This window comes from Egretta garzetta, unplaced genomic scaffold (assembly GCF_000687185.1).
Source record: "Egretta garzetta isolate BGI_Z169 unplaced genomic scaffold, ASM68718v1 scaffold229, whole genome shotgun sequence".
In the NCBI taxonomy this organism is placed as follows: Eukaryota; Metazoa; Chordata; class Aves; order Pelecaniformes; family Ardeidae; genus Egretta; species Egretta garzetta.
In genome coordinates, this window is record NW_009270000.1 from 3,643,598 (window position 1) to 3,663,278 (window position 19,681).

At 41.5% G+C, this 19,681-nt stretch overlaps 1 protein-coding gene across 1 annotated transcript in view; it reads right to left on the reverse strand.

Moving 5' to 3' along the window:
• CHST9 (carbohydrate sulfotransferase 9) overlaps nucleotides 1–19,681 on the reverse strand; it is a 90,672-nt gene that overhangs the window by 17,371 nt on the left and 53,620 nt on the right. Inside the window, exon 2 of the mRNA XM_009647655.2 lies at nucleotides 2,151–2,188. Coding sequence (XP_009645950.1) covers nucleotides 2,151–2,188 — 38 coding nt within the window. The remainder of the gene's footprint in view (nucleotides 1–2,150; nucleotides 2,189–19,681) is intronic.

Genomic DNA, 19,681 nt, shown 5'->3' on the forward strand with positions numbered 1-19,681 from the left:
CCTTTGCATTCCGGCTCCTGTGAAGTTGTAACATCCTTCATCTTCCGCAGAGTCACTTCTTCCTCAAATTTCTGGCATTCAGTTTAACTCAGTGCTGTTGCACTGACTTAAAGGGGACTACAGGATCTTAAGCCAGAGAAATATCTTATCCTGCACATAAAATTTTAAGTTAGGTTACTGAAAATAAACAGAATCCTTCTGTGGGAGATATTCTATTAGGATCAACCCCAGTTCAAATCTTTTTATTACAGTAATATTACTACAGATCAAATATGCAGTGCCTCTGCTGTTGTGCCCTAAATTATAGAGTGGAAAATGAAGTTGATTTCTAATTTGAAAACATTCTTCCATTTCTTGGAAGTCCAAAGGAAGTTATGAAAGGACGAATGGGCCATCACCAGCTTCACTAGTATCCACTTAAAATTGTCCCCATATGATTTTTTTACAACTTTATTTAGATACACCTTCCACATATCCAGACAGTGCCATTTTCCTGCAAGATTAGATGGTCTTAAGTTAACTGCAGAGAGACAGAGCAGGTGAGCAATTTGAGGAGGGCAAGGCAGTGGCATGCAGGAAAAGACCAAGACTGGATACACGAAGTAGGGTTACCTAATCCACCTCTTGCCACTGTGACAAATGTCCTTTTTATCACAACGCATTCTTCCTCAGAAAAGGGCAGTGTCATCCACAGAGCTGATCTTGTCACACAGAAAGTGTGCAGAATTAGGTCTCTGATCAGCCATTCACAGCCCTGTCAATGTAGCCTTAAGTTGTGTTTTAAAAATACAACTGCCCCCCCTTCTGGCCAATAAGGACTCCCAAAAGTGGTTTTGCAAGACATTTCTGGCTAATTTTCAAATGCAGTTTAGTTTTTAGGCTTGTTTTAGAATATGAACTCTCAGTCAAAGCACAGAACTTCCATTAAGTTTCAAAACATTTCTACATTTATTTGGAAAATGTGAAGATTTTCCTTTGCTTATGTACTGTCATATTCTGGGCTAAATATGTTCAGCCATCAATTATTCAGGATAATGGGAAGGTTGTAACAACTCTGATGGAAAAAACCTCTGGCTCTTATTTGGTGTCTCAGGACCAGGCTTCCCATAGGCTTCCAGACCCGCCAGAGCTTACTTGGCCAGGAGCAGTGCCAGCTCAGGCTGCTGGCCGTGACACAGTGACATCCGTGCCGTGCTCTGCCATGGCAGGGGAAATGCTGTTAGACCCAAAGCAGGCTGCCTTAGGTGGTCAGTCACCTGGCGGGTTGGTCCTCCATCTAGATGATCAATTCACAGATAACAGTGATGTAATAGCGCCAATGCCTCATTTATAGCTTGGAAGGAAGGCTACTTAAGGGAGGGTTGAATACTTGCTTGAATATAAACGTTTCAATGACTACTTTCTAATTGACATTTCAAAATAAATCTCATGAACAATACTGATACCCATTTATATGCTGTCTGGTTAACAGCATTCAGTAAGAAGCCAAAAAGCCAAGAATGAGAAGCAACACCACGCTTCTGTACAAATCAGGTCCTTTCAATCCAGAAGAGCATGTAATTTAGGAAAGCAAACTCTGGGCTTCCTCCCCCCTTTCTGCTTAGGGGAATTCTTTTTGCATTACAGTTCCTATATCCTTTTCCTGATGCTGAAATGCTAAACTGCAATATATATAAAGTTTTTTTTCTAAATAGTTACTCTTAACTGATACAGTAATGAAGACAGAAAATACCTCCAGAAGCTATGTCACAGTTTAGTGAAGCCTCAATGAAAATTCACGGCAGAAATGAAAACCTAAACAACACTGAAAGACACCGCTTACATGTGCTGTGCAGGTATTTCATATCGATAGCTTTCTGTTTTTTAAAAGGAACACCAGCCAACAGGAGAAATAGTACTTTTTTTAAAAAAGCATAATTCTGTGCCACAAAATGATGGCTACTTTTGTGAATTTGACACATCTGCAGAGCCAGGCAGCTGTCTGATATGTGGTCCTTAACGTATCACAGATCAGTTAATATTAATAAATGTTAATCAATAATATTAATAAACATTAATATTAGCCTGTACTGTGAAGTTCTCCTCTTTGTACTTGCTACAATTCTTCTACATGAAAAATTAAGTAACAAAGTATGAAAGTGTCAGAATACCTGATTAATTATCTGTTGTTGCAATTTTTCTCCAGACTCTGAAAGAGAAAGAAAATAATTAGTTTGTACATACTTTAATGAATACGATCATGCACATACAGAACAAAACCCAGTGAATTCAGCAAAAAAATAATCAAACCTTATAATTAAGAAATAGAATTAAACATGTACAAATGACTTCAAGCTTCAAAGTGGAAATCCACCTAAAGTAAAAACGCAAGTCCCTCTTAATCAAGATGTGATAAAAAGAACATTGAGATAGGCAGCCAATCTTGCTAACCTGGAACACCACAATGAGTTATAACATTCAAAGCAAAGACAGCAAATTTCAAATATGTGCTATGAAGCATCTTAATGTTGTGAGATGTACTGCTGCATGTACACGTACGTGCCTGAGAGACCGGTAGCATCCAGCTCAGGATTCGCCCGTTGGAGGAGAAAAGCAGCTTCTGCCATTACCCTAAAATAAAATTACGTGCCTGTGTCAACACTGAGGTTAGGCACCAGCTGGCTCAAGGGAGAAATTCTATCCTGATAATATCCACAAAGTGGCAAGCTGAATTATGGTCTTGCTTCCTTAGTCTAGCCTTCTTCTGCAATGTCCTTCAGTGTGCACCTGAAGACATGATCAAAGCGTAGACAGAACATTGCTTTTCTACAGCCATCGGGGAACCTAGCAGCAATGACACCTCAAACCTATTCTTTCCTTTTAGATCAAAAGGGACAGTAATTTTGCCTCATTTACTCTTCCCATGCGCTAGCTGTCATAAGGGCAGCTGGTATCAATTACCCTCCCTTTGCTACTGGAGACCTTCCACATGTATTGGGGAAAGTCAGGAATTTCACACTTGCCTATCCAGCTAGGCTACATGTACTCAGAGTGGCTTTTTGGTTTTTTTTTTAAAGTAATAATGATAGGACCCTGTTTACAACCTGTCAGTAGCGCTATTAACTGTCAGGAGAGCCTGTTTCTGCCTAGCACAGGGTGGCTGCCTCGTCCAGCACTGGAAATGATACTCCCTTTCAACAGTATTTTTTTTGTACTGGTATGCGTGGCACAAGATAGAATTTTTAAAATGAGGGGAAAATATTTGAAGTGTTAAAATACAGTGTAAAGACTCTGTTAACTAAAGGAAATGTTCTTCCCTACTTGTCCCTGAGAATACTCCTCTTCTCAAGGAAAGCATTTTAGATAATTCAAGATAAAGATAATCACTTTAGGCTATATTGTAAGATTGTCTCTTATGATAATTATTTCCTGCATGTTTGTGTTGTGGTTTTATTTGCTAAATATAAAAAATATCCTTTTTTTGGCTAAAAACCCCCATAAAACCTCAATTATCATTTAGGGGAGACTTCTCAAAATGCATTCCCTTGTTCGCTGAGTTCATCTTTGGGAGAGATAGAATTTATTCTTGTAACTAATATTTTAACTGAATAGATTGTTGGTAATAGAAGATTAAAGGAGCATGTGTTTTTAGCATTCTCTAATGATATACAAGTTGCTAGGAAAGCAGAGTGTTTGAAATCTCTGGTTAGATCAACACTGTTTTGCTCAAAGGTTTGTGGACTTTGAATACTGATGCTTTCCTGTTTCCCAGTACATTTGTTTTTAGGCTATTTTGATTCACTTTAAAGGAATTTTAATAACTTTTTGTTGACAGCATGGACAGCTGGTCTTGAGAATTAGTGAAAATTCACTTGCTGAGTGAGGAAGGAAGTGACATCAATGAGTTTCTAAAGTCAGCCCAAGGGGAAAAGTGCGCTCCACCAGAGTAGCCTTTCATGCCATTGTATTTCCAGTGATGCCTCGAGATGCAAATCGCATTATCAATCAAACTTGTGGTTTCTACCCCAGACAAATATAAAAATGAACAGAAAGACTGGGAAAGACCTTTGTGGCCATTTCTGACACTGCTAAGGAAAAGGTAAAGAAGGATTTATGGTAGTTCTTTCCTTGATCGCTCTTAGTTCTTTCTTTTGGTGGTTTAAATACAATAGTATCATGGAAAAGGCAGTTGCAGAAGTGTCTGTATGATATACCAGTAATGATGACGTGGGTTAAACAGGACAGAGATTGACTACGCTGTTTAGGACAGAAGAGAGATCAAATTCAAGGTCACCAGCAGATTGAATACTGCGTTCTCCATTTATTTGCTAGATGATCCTTGTCCTCATCACAGAACAACTACATGAATTTGGCATAGTCAGCAGTTGTGCTCAGAAGAGGCCAAGGTCTGTAATAACAGGGAAGCTGCAAGTCAGGGTGGAAATACATTGGCACCATTATATGGGGAAGCCTGCAAAGTCCCAGCGTTACTGTGCTTTTGTTTTAAGGAGAAAAGCTATAAAAAACAGTGAAAAAACATGAACCCATGAAACCACACCTTCTTAGCTTGAATAGAATAGTCTCTTATTTCCCTCTTCCTCACTGCTGATAGATCACCATTAAGTTAAAAAGAGAAATTCTTTCAAAACCAGCACCTATCAAATAAAACTGTCCCTCCAGAACTCAGCTTAAAAAGAGAAAGGATTTTAAAAGGCGTAAGAATGTTATGCTGTGACAACACCTACAGCATTGAAAGGGAGTTCAGTTTCCATCTGATGTCTAACAGTAGGCCAGCAGAAGGCTTTGTTATTGAAAGTATTGAAAATAACCAGAATTTTGTTTGTCCTGAGTCCCCAGAATTCTCTTACAGTGACTAGTCACTAATCTAGTGTTTTATTTATGGCACCCTCAATTTCAAGAAGGATGTTTCTGGTTTTGGTGCCTTGTAATCACTTGTGGTGACAATCAGCATTCACTAGAGGGATTCAAGAAGCACCACTGGAGAAGAGCGATCCGAATTCAAAGGACAGGAGGCAATGGGACACTGACAAACCAGATCTGTCAGAACACGTCAGCCAGTCCCAGAGGCAACACCTACGTTAGTCTCACAAAATTCTTGAGACTTGCCAGAAGTTTCATTACCGGTAGACTTACACATGCTAAATTCAAAATTTATGGCGGTTTTTCCAGAGCTACTGCATTGGGGTAGCAGCTTATGCAAGACAAATGGATGCATGAACATCAAACTAACTGGGAAATTTAACCTGCCATCTAGAAATTTATAGGGAAGCTGCCGCCCAGCAGGTAGCTGTTATTGTCCAAGAGACACATCTTCTGCAACTCAAGCTGCATGTGAATGGCTTGTTCTTCTCCCATATTTCTCCTGAAACTTCCTTTTTCCACCTGTCATCTGCCAAACTGTTCCTAAATGGGCAAATGGGCTCAATAGTGCCATCTGACCAGCCTTTAAAGCACAAGCAAATCCAAAGGCCTTAATCATAGACAGCTTACACTTCACTGATACTTTGAGTCAAAAGAAGCATTTACCAGTACAAACTACAATTCTTATCTGCTGAGGCTCTGCTCTCCTCCTGCTCTAACTGAGGCTAAACTGGTGCAACTGGAATCCAACAATGGTTTTGTGTCAGGGCTGGAGAAGCAGACCTTCCCCAATTCATTTTTAGTGATTTTCTTTTGTCTCTCCAGATACAAAAACTGTAAAACAATACCTTTATGTCATTTTGGATGGTTGAGATAAATGGCCTTCTTGGGTTGACCTCAAGCTATATCACTTCAGAAAAAAAAAATTACAGCAAACATTCTTTAAAAGATTTCTCTGTATTTTCATACTCTAATTAGTATACTAATTCCTGTTTCCAGGGCAAGTTGGGTTTTCCCAATTTTTTTTTTGCTTGCTTGTTCTTATTATAAGGCAGATTACCTTACTGAGAGGAATAACGTATGGTTTCTAATGTAACTGACCACTGCAAGCCACAAGAGCGAGTGTGCCATAACTGATGCTGTTACGAGGAACTGCAACAGCAACTCCTCAGCCTTACGCGCCCAGCCTACACAGAGAACAACATGTAATTATGCACACTATGCCCTGCTTACCTCCATACAAAGGAATGTGATATTTGTGCAGGTTTACAGATTAATCTGCTTTAATTCCTTTCAATGTTAAACTACTTCCAGCTCAAATATAATTAAGATCGCCAGGTACAATAGATTCAGATTGGAAATATGAGTACACTCCAACAGAACAAATAACAGCCCGATGTTGTTTCTTATGTTCAAATAGTTGGATACATTAAGGATTTTGACAGCATGTTTGTTCCCTAAGTATGTAGCAAAAGATAAAAAAGGTTTCATTTCAAAAGGCAAAAGACTACTACTGCATTTAATTAGAGTGTAAAATCCCTTAAATACACAGATTTGCCAATTTATGTGATGTGACTGCTACAAGTCCTACCAACAAAGGATTTCTTTTTTTTTTTCTCCCAAAAATCAAATCCTAATTTATACTTCAAGCAACCATCATCAACATCAATAAAATGAAGGCTTTGGAATAAAGAGTTTGTTTCCTTAAGTCTTCAGATAATCCTACTAATATTTGTGGCATGGCAGCAAGGCAGGGCACAAACAAATTCTGGATCTGCCTCCCTGTTCCCAAATGTCTGAGGATTTCCAAGCAGACTGAGAAAAGTAGGGAGAACCTCAGGGGGCAAAGGGGACCCTCAGCCTTGCTCTGGAACAGCCATATTCATTTAACTGCAAGTGGGAACAGCACTACTAGGAAATCACTTTTGAGGCGGGAATTTGATACTCTAATGTCAGTTTAATTTTTTTTTTCCAGTTTGTTACAGAAACTCTAACAGCTTTGGATTTTATTTTATTTTTGTAGACCTAAATAAACATATATGCAACCTATTCAGTGATGTTCCACACCACTTCCATCACTGTTTTCCTAAACTACCAGAGCAGATTCAGAGAAGTGAAAAGAAACCAAAGCACTTGTTCGTGACAAACTTCTGCAGCAATTTCCCATGGAGCCAGAGCCTGAGGAAGAAACACTCGAATTTGCTTTTCAGACTTATAACCGAGAAGGAGTGACACTAACAGATTATCTTCTGTGAAGGCCTGTAACTTGGCACACAAAGATTAAAATATTTAGGGCAGAACCATACATTTTCTACAAATTAGCTGCAGAATCTCCAAGACCTGTAGGCAACTGTGCTGGTTTTGGCTGAGGTAGAGTTAATTTTCTTCACAGCAGCTAGTATGGGGCTGTGTTTTGGATTTGTGCTGGAAACAGCATTGGTAACACAGGGATGGTTTAGTTACTGCTGAGCAGGGCTTACACAGAGTCAAGGCCTTTTCTGCTTCTCACCCCACCCCACCAGTGAGGAGGCTGGGGGGGCACAAGAAGCTGGGAGGGGGCACAGCCGGGACAGCTGACCCCAACTGACCAAAGGGATATCCCACGCCATATGAGGTCATGCTCAGCTTATAAAGCTCGGGGGAGAAGAAGAAGGAAGGGGGGGATGTTCAAAGTGATGGCGTTTGTCTTCTCAAGTCACTGTTAGGCATGATGGAGCCCTGCTTTCCTGGAGATGGCTGAGCACCTGCCCGCCCATGGAAAGTAGGGAATGAATGCCTTGTTTTGCTTTGCTTGTGTGTGCGGCTTTTGCTTTACCTATTAAACTGTCTTCATTTCAACCCACGAGTTTTGTCACTTCTACTCTTCCAATTTTCTCCCCCATCCCACCGGAGGTGTGAGCGAGCTGTGTGGTGCTGAGTTGCTGGCTGGGGTTAAACCATGACAGCAACACAGCTCCTGCAGATGTGCATAGCATTTTCCTTCTCCTTCTCACAAGGAATTCAGAAAACTGAAACTGCTCATTTATACCATTGCCTTCAAAACCTAGTTTAGTTTACTTTTGCACCTCTGTGATAATTATGCAACTGAATATAATTACAGTGGCCTAAAATGTATTAATCACATCTTCATGGTATTGCATAATCCTTCTCAGTTGTCACAACGCCAACTCCTAAGTTGCCCTGGCAGTAGGAAACATAAAAAGAAACCCAAGTTGATACTGATTGAAGCAAATGAAGGAAAGTTGGCCATCTCAAAACACTGAAACTCTCACAGCATTCCAAGGTTTCCCTAGCTAATTTTTCGTGATTACTTTTGATATGAAAACAGACCCTTAATTGTCAGTCTCTAATAAGGATGCAGAACTGTTCCCTGGGAGGTTCAAAGGACCCTGGGAAACTAAACACTCACGAAAGTTCAAGTAGCCAAATGCCTTGTGTTGATTAACATACACCATTCAGTTTCCACCTAACAAAGTCATAACAAGAAGAAACCCCAAAGGAAAAAAAAATTGGACTGACAAAGAAACATTAGTCTTAATAGGACTGAGGGCCCTCATTCATTAATTCTGTTGTGTGTAAAAAGGAGGGGGGGTTGTAACTCAAATCCATTCCTGGACCAAATTCTGCACTGGCTAACACTGTGTAACTGTACTTACCAGCAAGGAGACATTAGAATACGTTAATTAAAAATCTGAAGTTTTACCCCCCCTCTGCCTCATCAGCATTGATAAATATTTTCAAATGTGACAGAATTTCCAGGATGCCCACTAACAGAATTAGTAGGCAGGCTTGTTTGCCAGTTTTCTTCTGTGTATCTGGGAAAAGGGAAAGCAAAAATTTGTCACCCTTTTCCTTTAAGGATGGAAGATTTGAGATAATGGAAACATGCCAGACAGGGTATTTGGTTTTAACATCAACACAATATTGATATCTTGGTTTGGATGGTTTCCAGCTGAGCATCGTGTGTATTTTCAATGCCTATTTGGCACTCATCCTGTATCCAACAACAAGAATAGTTTGTTTCAATTTTGTTTTACAGCTCCCTATGCAACTGCTTTGAAATGCTTTTTCCTTTTATCCAACTACTTCATGACTTTTTCAGATTCCTGCTCTCTTAATGGAGCAAATTGGGGGTTTCTACTCAGCCACAATTAGACAGGCAAAGATCTGTTAATTATCGCTTAGCAGATGCATTTCCTCAAACTCTATCACAATCTGATCCAAATCCTAAGGTAGAAACTGCTTCAATTCTCACACTGCAAGGGCCATTGCTTTTTCTTTTGAAATCACATGGACCACCAGCCTTCACTATCATGTTGCTACTTATGTATGGTGCTTTATATTATCATCATCTAGGGGACAGGTCACATAATCTGTTAAAAGGCCTTTTTGAGTACGCTCCAATGTTGAGCTCAACTGCTTATGTGGTTATCTTCTACAAAATAGGTTTCTGGGCTTTGACACAAAAGAAGCCATTTCCAGCCATCAACTGGTCCATTGCAGTTTCCTATATTGAGGTTCTTAGTATGTGTTAAATGAGGGATAGTTGACCCTGATTTTTTTCCACTCAAGGAAAACTAGCTGGCATTTACTCTAAGAACAGCACAGTAAGAGCTGTCATGATGGAAAAGACCATGGAGAGCATACTCAGACCCCACACAGAAATAATGCAGCTATCTCTTTAATATACCCTGTTATGGGCTTGCACAGCTGAAGCTTTGCATTGCACTCACAGTAGGGCTAAAACATTGCAGTAGTTTGGCTTCGGTTTTGGTTCCTGCTTGGTTTCTGTCCATATTAAGAGCATATGGTTGCCCCCACCCAGACAAGGAATGTGACTGCAGTTGGAATTTGCTGTCAGATTAACTATGGCAAAGCCACATGGAGTCATGACCATCCAATCTGGTATATCCTAAAGAAGGTCAGCTGTTGGTCTTTCACTTCTAGTGAAGATGAGTTGATGCCCAGCTCTGAAGCACACTGTTCCCTTATAATCTCTATTAGAATATCCTGGAAATGGTGTATGAAAATGAAGGCGCCAGTATCAATGGGAAGCAGCACACGAGCTCCTACAGGGTGATGCCCACAGAACCTTACTTTGACTCACCTGCTAGGACAACTGCCCCACAAACAGCTGAGCTACAAAGCTTCTCTGGTGTGAATCAGAAGCAGCGGTGTGCAAGATGAGCATGCAGCAAGCCCAAACAGGGTGGAAAAATCCAGCTTCTTGGCACTAATTACAAAGTAGAGTCCCACAGCAAAGTCTCCATGGGAAGCCTTAGTCTACAGTTTCTGTATTTCAGAAACAAAAAGGAGATGAATTGTCTATACGACATAAGGCCAGGAAGTGACCAGTGGTGATGAGAGCAAATATTCTTTCAATTTACTACTCATTTTGAATTATGCCTACATAAATAAACTGTACTTGTTTGAATCTGCCATGTTTCTTTGTTTAAGGTCTAAATGTGCTATTCTAAGGCATGCTCTTAGCACACTGGCCTCAAATAACTTCTCTGAAATTATTCCCTTTGGAAGTAAAATATTCCCCAATGAGAATGTGAGACTTACTCACAGAAAAAGACCACTCACGTTTACAAGGAAGACTGCATGCACAAGAATCTCCAATTAATCCATTAGTAAAGAACAGAGGGGAAAAGGAAAAAGTGAAATAGGAGCCCTTCGAAATAGAATCTTAACACCTGGAAAGCTCAAAAAATTCTCTAAACAGCATAATTTTATAGTGAAAGGAAACTAGGAGGAGAAAGGCAAAGAAGAAACAAAGCTAGAACATAACCTTTCCTAATGCATGGCTCTGAATAAAGATTGGTCAGATACAAACCAAAAACCTACAGCAATCAGTTGCTGCAGGGTGTACACATTTATCTACGTTTTGTATAACTAGAGTATGACCTTTTGCGACCGACTCTTGCGCTTGAATTCAGCTGTTGTTATTGGAAGTCATTTGTAAAAGGTCATCCATGACTGAGAATATAATATGAATCCAAGATGCACAAGGGTTCAGGTTTGTGCTACTCAAAAGAAATTGGGAAGAGAGAAGGGGGGTGGGAAGCTCAACCACGGCTACAGATTTGATTCTCAAATGGATTTGGATAGTGTGGCAAGAGTATTTAACCTAAGTAGTCAATTTCTGACATGTGAATGTGAATTGTTAGAGAATACACAGTTTTTACATTTGTCATTGATGAGTGCATTACTGAAATGTTACCAAAGGATGTCATATTACCAAATAAGGCTACTTATTTGCTTATTGTAATTTTTGATGTCTAGAGCACCGTAAAATCTCTTTTTCCCACTGTTTCTCCATTCTAAGAAAAGATTATGGATGCTCACTTTTTAGTGTCATAAAGAAATAAGGTTCTCAGGTAAAGATGGGAGTTCATAGCCATATTAAACATCTATACCTGTCTTTCTGCACACACAACTTTAGTACTGGTTTTGGGTTTTTTTTCCAAAACAGTACTAGATGGGTGATATTTTAAGGATCTCCTTAAAAGAAGAGCCTATAATGATGTACAAGCAATCCTCAACAAGAAAAGTTCATTATGTGTATAAACACATTTTACTCATGTTCTCTGAGCGTATTCTTTGAACATCAGAAAATTCAAACTGTATTCTCCATACTGACAAGGTAGTTGACTAGAGAAAAAAAAATGGATACAATGGTTTATGGGTAGAAGTAAAAGAAAAATTTGTATAAGTGAGAACTGGCAGTAGTTATTTAATCAAGATCTTATGAGACCACCTCCCCCAAAGTCTAAAATCAACTCTGTAGGCCAGTCTGCAAAGGATTCACTACCACTATGTGAGAGCATGTTTAAGCTTTTACAAAAAAAAAAATGTAGACTTAACATCTTTAAAGCCAAACCTGCAGCTCAAGCTTGACATCTGTCCTACCACTACCTTTGGCTGGCTGGGTAGCAACGGAGTGTGTATTGCACATACTGTGGCAAACTGCAACCGCCTCCTTTCCCGCAGGTGAAACACCCTGGTGCCCCAAGCCTCACGAACAGCACCATACTCTGCTTTGGCAGGAGCCTTTTGCTTACTTCAGAAATGCCCGTTGTGCCTCCCGCTGCGTGCCATCCTTCCTACGCCAACTTGGATATTGGCAGTGCTCAGAAGTGGAAAGCAGCAGGGGTGATGAAGCAAGTTCAGCTGGAGGAGTCATTATGAGAACTGAACTCACATATGTCACTGAAAACATGGTTGAATGTTTCCTTTTAATTAAACAGAGACTGAAAATAACAGCAGTAAGGCGGTATCCAGGACCCAGAAACTGCAAAACACCCCAACGCCAAAAGCATAAATGATGCACTGTATCAATTTGATCACTCGGGCAGAGCCTACGTACAGCGCACCTATTTCATGCACAGAGGGTAAATTGTCAAATAGGCTTTAAAGCCACACCTGCAGGTTTCGTGCAGACAAGCATTTCCTGCCCACAAAATATACCGCTGCTGCTTGCAAAGGACCATATGTATGTACCAAAAGCTGGTACCTAGGTATAATTTGCATCCATAAAATGTGCAGGTGCAGTTTTACGGAGACCTACGAGAAGAACGTGACCATGTAGCACACAACTACTATTTACATAGCAGCCTTCAGACAACAAGCTACGTAATCTTCCCGTAGGATGTACCATGCCAGGCACAACAAGGGGAGGCAGAATTTTACACATGAAGTCACAGCCGTGTTCCTGACTGGCAGACCGATTTAAGAGACAAGTCTACCCAGTCTTGGTTTGCAAACCATGGGTGTGTACTAATACTGGTAGTGATGACGATGCCTCAAACTGAGGGCAAGATTAATGTGTCTTCTGCAAAGGTGAAAAAGGAATTCAGAAAGTGTCCTTGGTACCAGATGATTCAAAATATTTTTTATGACTAAAAAAGCCGCCTTGTTTATTCTTCCCCTGTGACCTGTATTCTTTTTCAGGCATTAAAAAATAATCCTGCATGCCTGACATGAATCAGCATGTGAATTACTGACCAAGTTAGCTTCAGCAGGTACTAAGTGACATAGCCATGGTATGGTGCCTTTATTGCCATGGAAATTACTAATTTCGACTGAACTGAGCAGTCAGGATGAGGCATTTCTCTTTTCTTCTGACAGGGGAACGCAGTCAATATTGCATCTGATTATCAACAAAACTTATTGGCTTCTTGCTAACTGCAGGGGCAAGGTCTTCACATATTTCCACGGATTAAGGGGAAAAGGCATATTTCCATTTAGCTTATTATTAGTGTTCATTTACAATGGACACAATTCTTTATATGAAATCTAATTAAGGAATGTGAAAAGAAGCACAAAGAAAATGTGGAAAAATTCTCGTCAGATTAGAAGGTACTTTGGACTAAAGCCACAACAATTGCTATTACTTAAATACTTAGTGAAGAGTATAAAGCCTGATTTGACAGGACTGAATTTCCTGCCTTCTGAGGGATCTAAAAAAGAAAATGTGGTAACTGAGCATCCCCCCCCAACTTTTGGGCATCACTAACATATTGACCTATTGCTCTAATTAAAGTGACTTGTGTATTTTGGATTGTTTACAATATAAAGGCTAGGTCCAATTATTGCAAGTATATGAGAAGCAAATTTCAGAAAATTAATTTTGCATCTTGATGTTGCTGGCAGGGAGTGGAAAGAATGGCCAGCATTTTTAAATGGATGGTTAATTAGATGTACAGCCAGAGACTCTGGAATAGCAGAGCTGCAAGCAGCGCAGAGTTTCAAATGGCTTCTGTTCATAGAAACATATCAGTAATGTCCTTACTTTCAACAATACTTTTTGTCCCTTTGGATTACAGACAACTGGCTCCCAGGATCACAGAAAAAAAAAAATGGAACCACTACTGGTTGCTACTGTACAGAACCAAACTTAAGTTAAACAGAGTAACAAACCCACCGGAATAATAGAAGCTAGGCTTACAGAACACAGGAGAAAGCAACACAGACACGAAGAAAGTAAGTCTTAAAGAAATCCCTCGATTTTTAATTCTTGTTTCTGAGAAGAGAACAGGTCACTTCTATTAATGCAACGTGAACTCCTATTTCTTTGCTGGAAAACAAATGGCATCATGCAACCACCTACTTATACTCAACACCCAAATAATCTTAGCTAAAAATACCACTTTAGACAAGCTACAGACACACAACTTTTCTTAGGGGTTGGTTTCATGATTGGCTTAAGCTGGTCAATGCCTGGCAAAAACAGCCGGCCCAGCTCTTGCCGCAGCGTGGTGACATGCTCTTCCTCCTCCTCCTTTGTGCCAGCACCAGCGCAGCTGCGTCGCGTGGTCAAGACACACCACGGTACTGATTCAGCTAAAATTTCTCATTTTGCTTAATGGGTTGGTTTTCAGCCATATCAGCTCACCTCAGCTCAGCCACATCAGCTGTGCAGATGGAGACACACGTGCGGCTGGGAACAACAGTGGGGACAAGGAGAAGTCCCTTTCTGGGGAAGCTCACATGTGGATCAGCAAAAAACCTGCTGTAAATCCACATCCTCAGAGCCCTCATCTGCCCAGCTGCTACTGAACTATTGGTACCAGAATACCAGGATTTGGTGACTGAATAGTTCAGATGAGTAACCATAACACGTCTCTTGACTGCCTGCTATTTTTTTTTCAGGGCTTGCACTGTATGGGACTCCATTTTTTTTTGTACTCGGACACATTGTCTATTTGGCTTTCCAAAAGGTATTTGATAACATCTCTCTCACAAGATTTCTTAAGGAAACTTAACAAGGCACAGAATTAGAGGGAGCATCTTTGTATGGTTTTATAAAAGAAAATGTTGAAAAGATCAGAAACGGAGCATAGGAATATGAGAGAGAACAGGGAATTCTCACCGTGGAAGAAAGTCATGAGTGGAGTCCTGCTCCCTCATGCTGAGGATCCGTGCTTTTCAACACGTTCTAAAAATCACCTGAGAAAGGGACCAAATGGAGATGACAATATTTTATGATGATATTAAATTATTTGGGGTAGAAATGATGGGACTAAAGAACTTTTTACAAGAGTAAGTTGGTAATAAAATGACATCTGAAGTGGAATTCATACAAAGCGATGCTAGGAAACCATCAGAGGAAAACTTTAAATTTAAACTCCGAAGTGGTAGTCTCTAAACTGAGTTCTGAGCTCATTGCTACTCAGGAATGAGATCCTGGGTGGTAAAACTTGTACATAAACATCATCTCTGTGCTCACAAGTTAGAGAAAGCAAATGGAAGACTAGAGAAAAACCAAAAGGTTTCATTGTGTTTCTCTACACACACACACTTGCATCTTAAATATTACAGGCAATTCCGATCCTTCCACTCATGTGCAGAGCTGGAGGAGAACAAAGGAGGGTCAGGTGATGGACTGAAAGTATAGGCTGGCTTACAAGGAGCAACAGCTATAAAAGCTGGCAGAGCAATGATCCAGAGGAGATATGATAGAGATCTGTAAAATCATAAGTGACATGGAAGGGGTGAATCAGAACTGACTGTTTGCTGCCTCTTCTAACAGAAGGCCGGGGGCATCAGATGAAGCAAGCAGATGGCGGGTTCAAAACAAACATGAGGAAGCAGCTCTCCACGCAACTGGGAGAGGAAACTCGGGAACTCTTCGCCAGGGGATGTTACGGCTGCTAAAACTTTACATGGATTCAGGGGACAACCGAACAAGCTGAGAGACGGAAAATCCTCTGGGAGTTGATAAGCAAAACAGAAAGCACCTCTGGCGCAGGAAGTACCTGAAACACAAACTGCTGGAGTTTGGGAAAGTCACATGAGGAGGTTTCACTTTGCTGCTAGGATATTGAGCAAGACAGAGAGCTCTGGCCTCATCCAGTATCGCTGCTGTTATGTGCCACAGCACAAGATGCTGAAGAAAAGGCCTTGGTTTAAAATACTTCAGAGCCTGGGCACCCTCTGTAAGTACATCCACCCCAGCTTACTGAGGTGGCCTGCTGGCGGCAGGCAGGTGAGGGAAGAGTAAAACTGGGTTCTTTGTCTCGCATTGCTCTGGACAGCGGGGGTACCTCGGACAACTGGTGAAATCATTCTCAGTTCTTGATCCCCGGCCACACAAAGTGTTCACTATGCTTTTTTTCCACCGCTCAGATTCTTGGCACATGTAAAAGCTGTCATCTGGTCATGCCAAGGACCCCAAAACCCTGGCAGTGCTGGGCAGTGAAGCAGCCTGTTTATACGTAAGCTACTCCAGGCGTCACAAATGAAGTATTTCCCCTTTGCTTGGAAGGGGGACTTTCCCTTCCAGGGACCACGCTAGAGGGAGGTCTCAAAGCAATGCTCTTTTTTGACCCTACAGTTTTGTTGTTAGAGCACACATGGGAGCCCTTAAAATAGGAGGGCCTGTTTCCCTCCTTTGCCGAAGGGGCACAGTGGTGTCCTGCTCTGGGGAGATGCCCTTCCTACCTGCCCTCACAGAGGATGCTTTTGACCTCTCCTGTTGAGCTGACACACACACCTCCAACCACAGGAGACTGACCAGTGCTGAGACAAATTTCCAAGGAAAAGAACAAACAGACTTACTGAATATTAAAAGCATTAGGCTCTGTGTGCAACGAAAAAATAAACACAATGGCCTCAGTGACTTCCCAAGTTACCTAGAAAGCATACTGAGAGCAGGGGATTGACCTGCAGTATCCTAAGCCACACGCAGGCTTCCATACCACGGGCTGGAAATGTCAAGTATTGCAGGAATTTTTTACCGCCTGTTAATTTCTGGTTTTCTGGTTTTGCTCCCTTGGAACTGCACAAAAATCACTAGAGAAAAACAAACAAGCCTTTCTGAGAACCGAGCTGTGTTGAATTTTTGTTCCTAAAGCAGATATTATATTAAAGAACACAAATAGCCCAACAACCATTCAAATGAACTCTCAAGCACTATTTCTAATTATACTGCATTGATTAAATACAATTACATTTTAATTAAGCCTCGTTCATATAGTAGTCCTCCTATGTTTTTTCTCCTTCTAGACGAGGAAATCAATCTCTTCTTCTAAAGATCAGCTGTCAGCTTTGAAGTTCACCTGCATGGAGAACCCCCAAGTCAATGCCTGCAGTATTTCCATTGCTGCTTCTTAAGTCCTGTAAGGAGGCCCACTTTTAGCAGCCTAAGATGCTATAACTCCGACTGCTGAGTTGTGTTAATGCACTGTGTGAGTGCTCCTCCATGTAAAATCAGGTTACCTACAATCACGGCTGAAGACTGGCCAAGCGGTTTACCCAGCACCAGTACCAGGCAGAAGACATCCTGAATGTTAGCACCTACTGCCCTCTACCTGCTTCACTTAAAATGCCTAAGAAGCAGAAAAACAGAGAAAACTTCACTTTCCATTTTTTTAAATTCTCAGTCTTATACTACAGCTGGCCAAAACCACTCTGATTATAACTGATTTCTAATTTATTTCTTTTCAATTACAAGCGTAAGAAATGTTATTCCCCTCTACACTGCAAGCTACACAAGGGAATGCCGTTACAAAACACGCAGATATTTATTCCTTGCATAATTTTATCCTGATTTCATGAAACCTAATTTTAAATTTCCCTTAACAACATTCAGTGGGACTGTGAATTCAGATGTCCACCTCATCTTTCCAGGAAATGTGGGTGGGAGCTGCACTGCAGTTAAGTTCATCGTGACTGACAGAGAAAAAAGAATTTCAGCTTGTAAATCTTTGTCCTGCAATACGATCTGTGCACTAGAACGCTTATACAGGCCATCTGAGCACCTGGCACATACTACAGAAGGGCAGACCTTGATGCCTGCACAGATAAGACTGCACCATGAAGGACAAAGCTCCTATAAGCCATAGCAGACAGCCAGCACCATGAATGGGGACCCAGAAAAAGTCTGTCTCAATAGTCTTGACCTGCCATCCAGCCCAAGCGATGCTATTATCATCCATAGGTACCATGTCTAACTTGCATTTTAAATTCTCAGTTCTGCCCAAGAGAATTGTTTGAAATTCCTTAGCTATAGTGAATCAACAGGAAATTTCTTCTCTTGGGTTTTCTTAGAGGGTACACACATGCACTAACCTCTGGACTTCAATGCTGCTTCCCTCTGACCTGCAGAATACAAAATATTGCCATGTCCATTTGTGGAGGGACAACCACCATGCAGAGGGCGCTCAGAGAACCAGACCTGGCCTCAAGTTCATGAATGCAAAGGTAATGCTGTAGCTGTGGCTATACATGCCCATTAATCATAAGCAATGGTTCTAAACCAGAAAAGATACAGGGAATCATGGCAAGCTGTTACAATTTGATTATCCTGCTTGCGGGCCTTCCAAAATGCACCACGGTAGCATTCCCTCCATGTGAGGCAGGAGATGCAGGGAAATGTAAATACCCACTTAGATATGTAGCTACTTGAACCTGCATTTTTGAAACTGCTTAAATTTCCAAGCTTCCATATGCTTCCAACAAAGAACTTAATCTGAGGCAATTCAGTTTAAAAAACCCCGAACATATGCTTCCAGCACGTTAGGTCCGTGTCACTGCTCCTTTCCAAGCTCTGTCACTCGTGGTCTGGTAGTTACGGTCCCTTTCCATTCCCAGACTCATTCCGGTTCACACCTCGAGTATTCACCCCTGGCTCCACCGTCTCATTACAGCTGATCAATTTGGTAACTAACCTGTCAGACCACCCAGGCAGCTAAAAAAACCCCAGGTAACACTGGGCCGAGACCTTCTATGGCAAGCTTCGGTCAGAAGCTGTGGACGACACCAACAAACAGACATGCTACGACTGCATGCCATCCTCGCTCCAAATATGTGTAAACTAATACTTGCATTTTGCATGCCTCAGCATTAAGCTGCCCTGGCAGACACGGTCCCCGAGTCCCTTCGTTACTCTCTGTGATTGGCAGTAACAGCCAGAACAAAAAAATAAAATACAGCAAACCCCACCTGCTCGGGACACCCCTTGGTTCACCCTCCAGCCCACTGTGACTGCTTATCCATCAGTAACGGTATGGAGAAAAGAGGTCCCATGGCAAATTCCCACAGCCATGTAGCCAGTAGGTAAAATGCATAAGACAGCTGGCTGCTATTCAAGCCACATTTCCTCCATGCTCAGGACTGGTGCATCCCCATGAGTAAGAAATCGAGTAAACGAGGCAGGAGGCCTGCATGGATGACCAAGGAGCTTCTAGTAAAAGTCAAAAGAGAAGAGAAAGCTCTATGGAACGTGGAAAGAGGGTCAGGCCACTTGGGAGGCATACAGGAATGCTGCCAGAGCATTCAGGGAAGCAACTAGAAAGGCTAAGGTCCACCTGGAATTAAATCTGGCAAGGGACATCAAGGATAACAAGAAGGGCTTCTTCAAGTACATCAGCAGCAAACAGAAGACTAGGGGAAATGTCGGACCGCTGCTAAACAAAGTGGGTACCCTGGTAACGGAGGATACAGAGAAGGCAGAGCTACTGAATGCCTTCTTTGCTTCAGTCTTCACTGCCAAGGCTGGCCCTCAGGCTTCCCAGTCCTTGGAGGTAAGCGAGAAAGCCTGGAGAAAAGAAGACCTTCCCTTGGTTGAGGTGGATGAGGTTAAGGATTTTTTAAGTAAGCTGGACACCCACAAATCCATGGGCCCCGATGGAATGCATTTGTGAGCGCTGAAGGAGCTGGCAGACGTCACTGCTGAGCCACTCTCCATCATCTGTGAAAGGTCCTGGAGAACAGGAGAGGTGCCTGAGGACTGGAGGAGAGCCAATGTCATTCCAGTCTTCAAAAAGGGCAAGAAGGAGGACCCAGGGAACTACAGGCTGGTTAGTCTCACCTC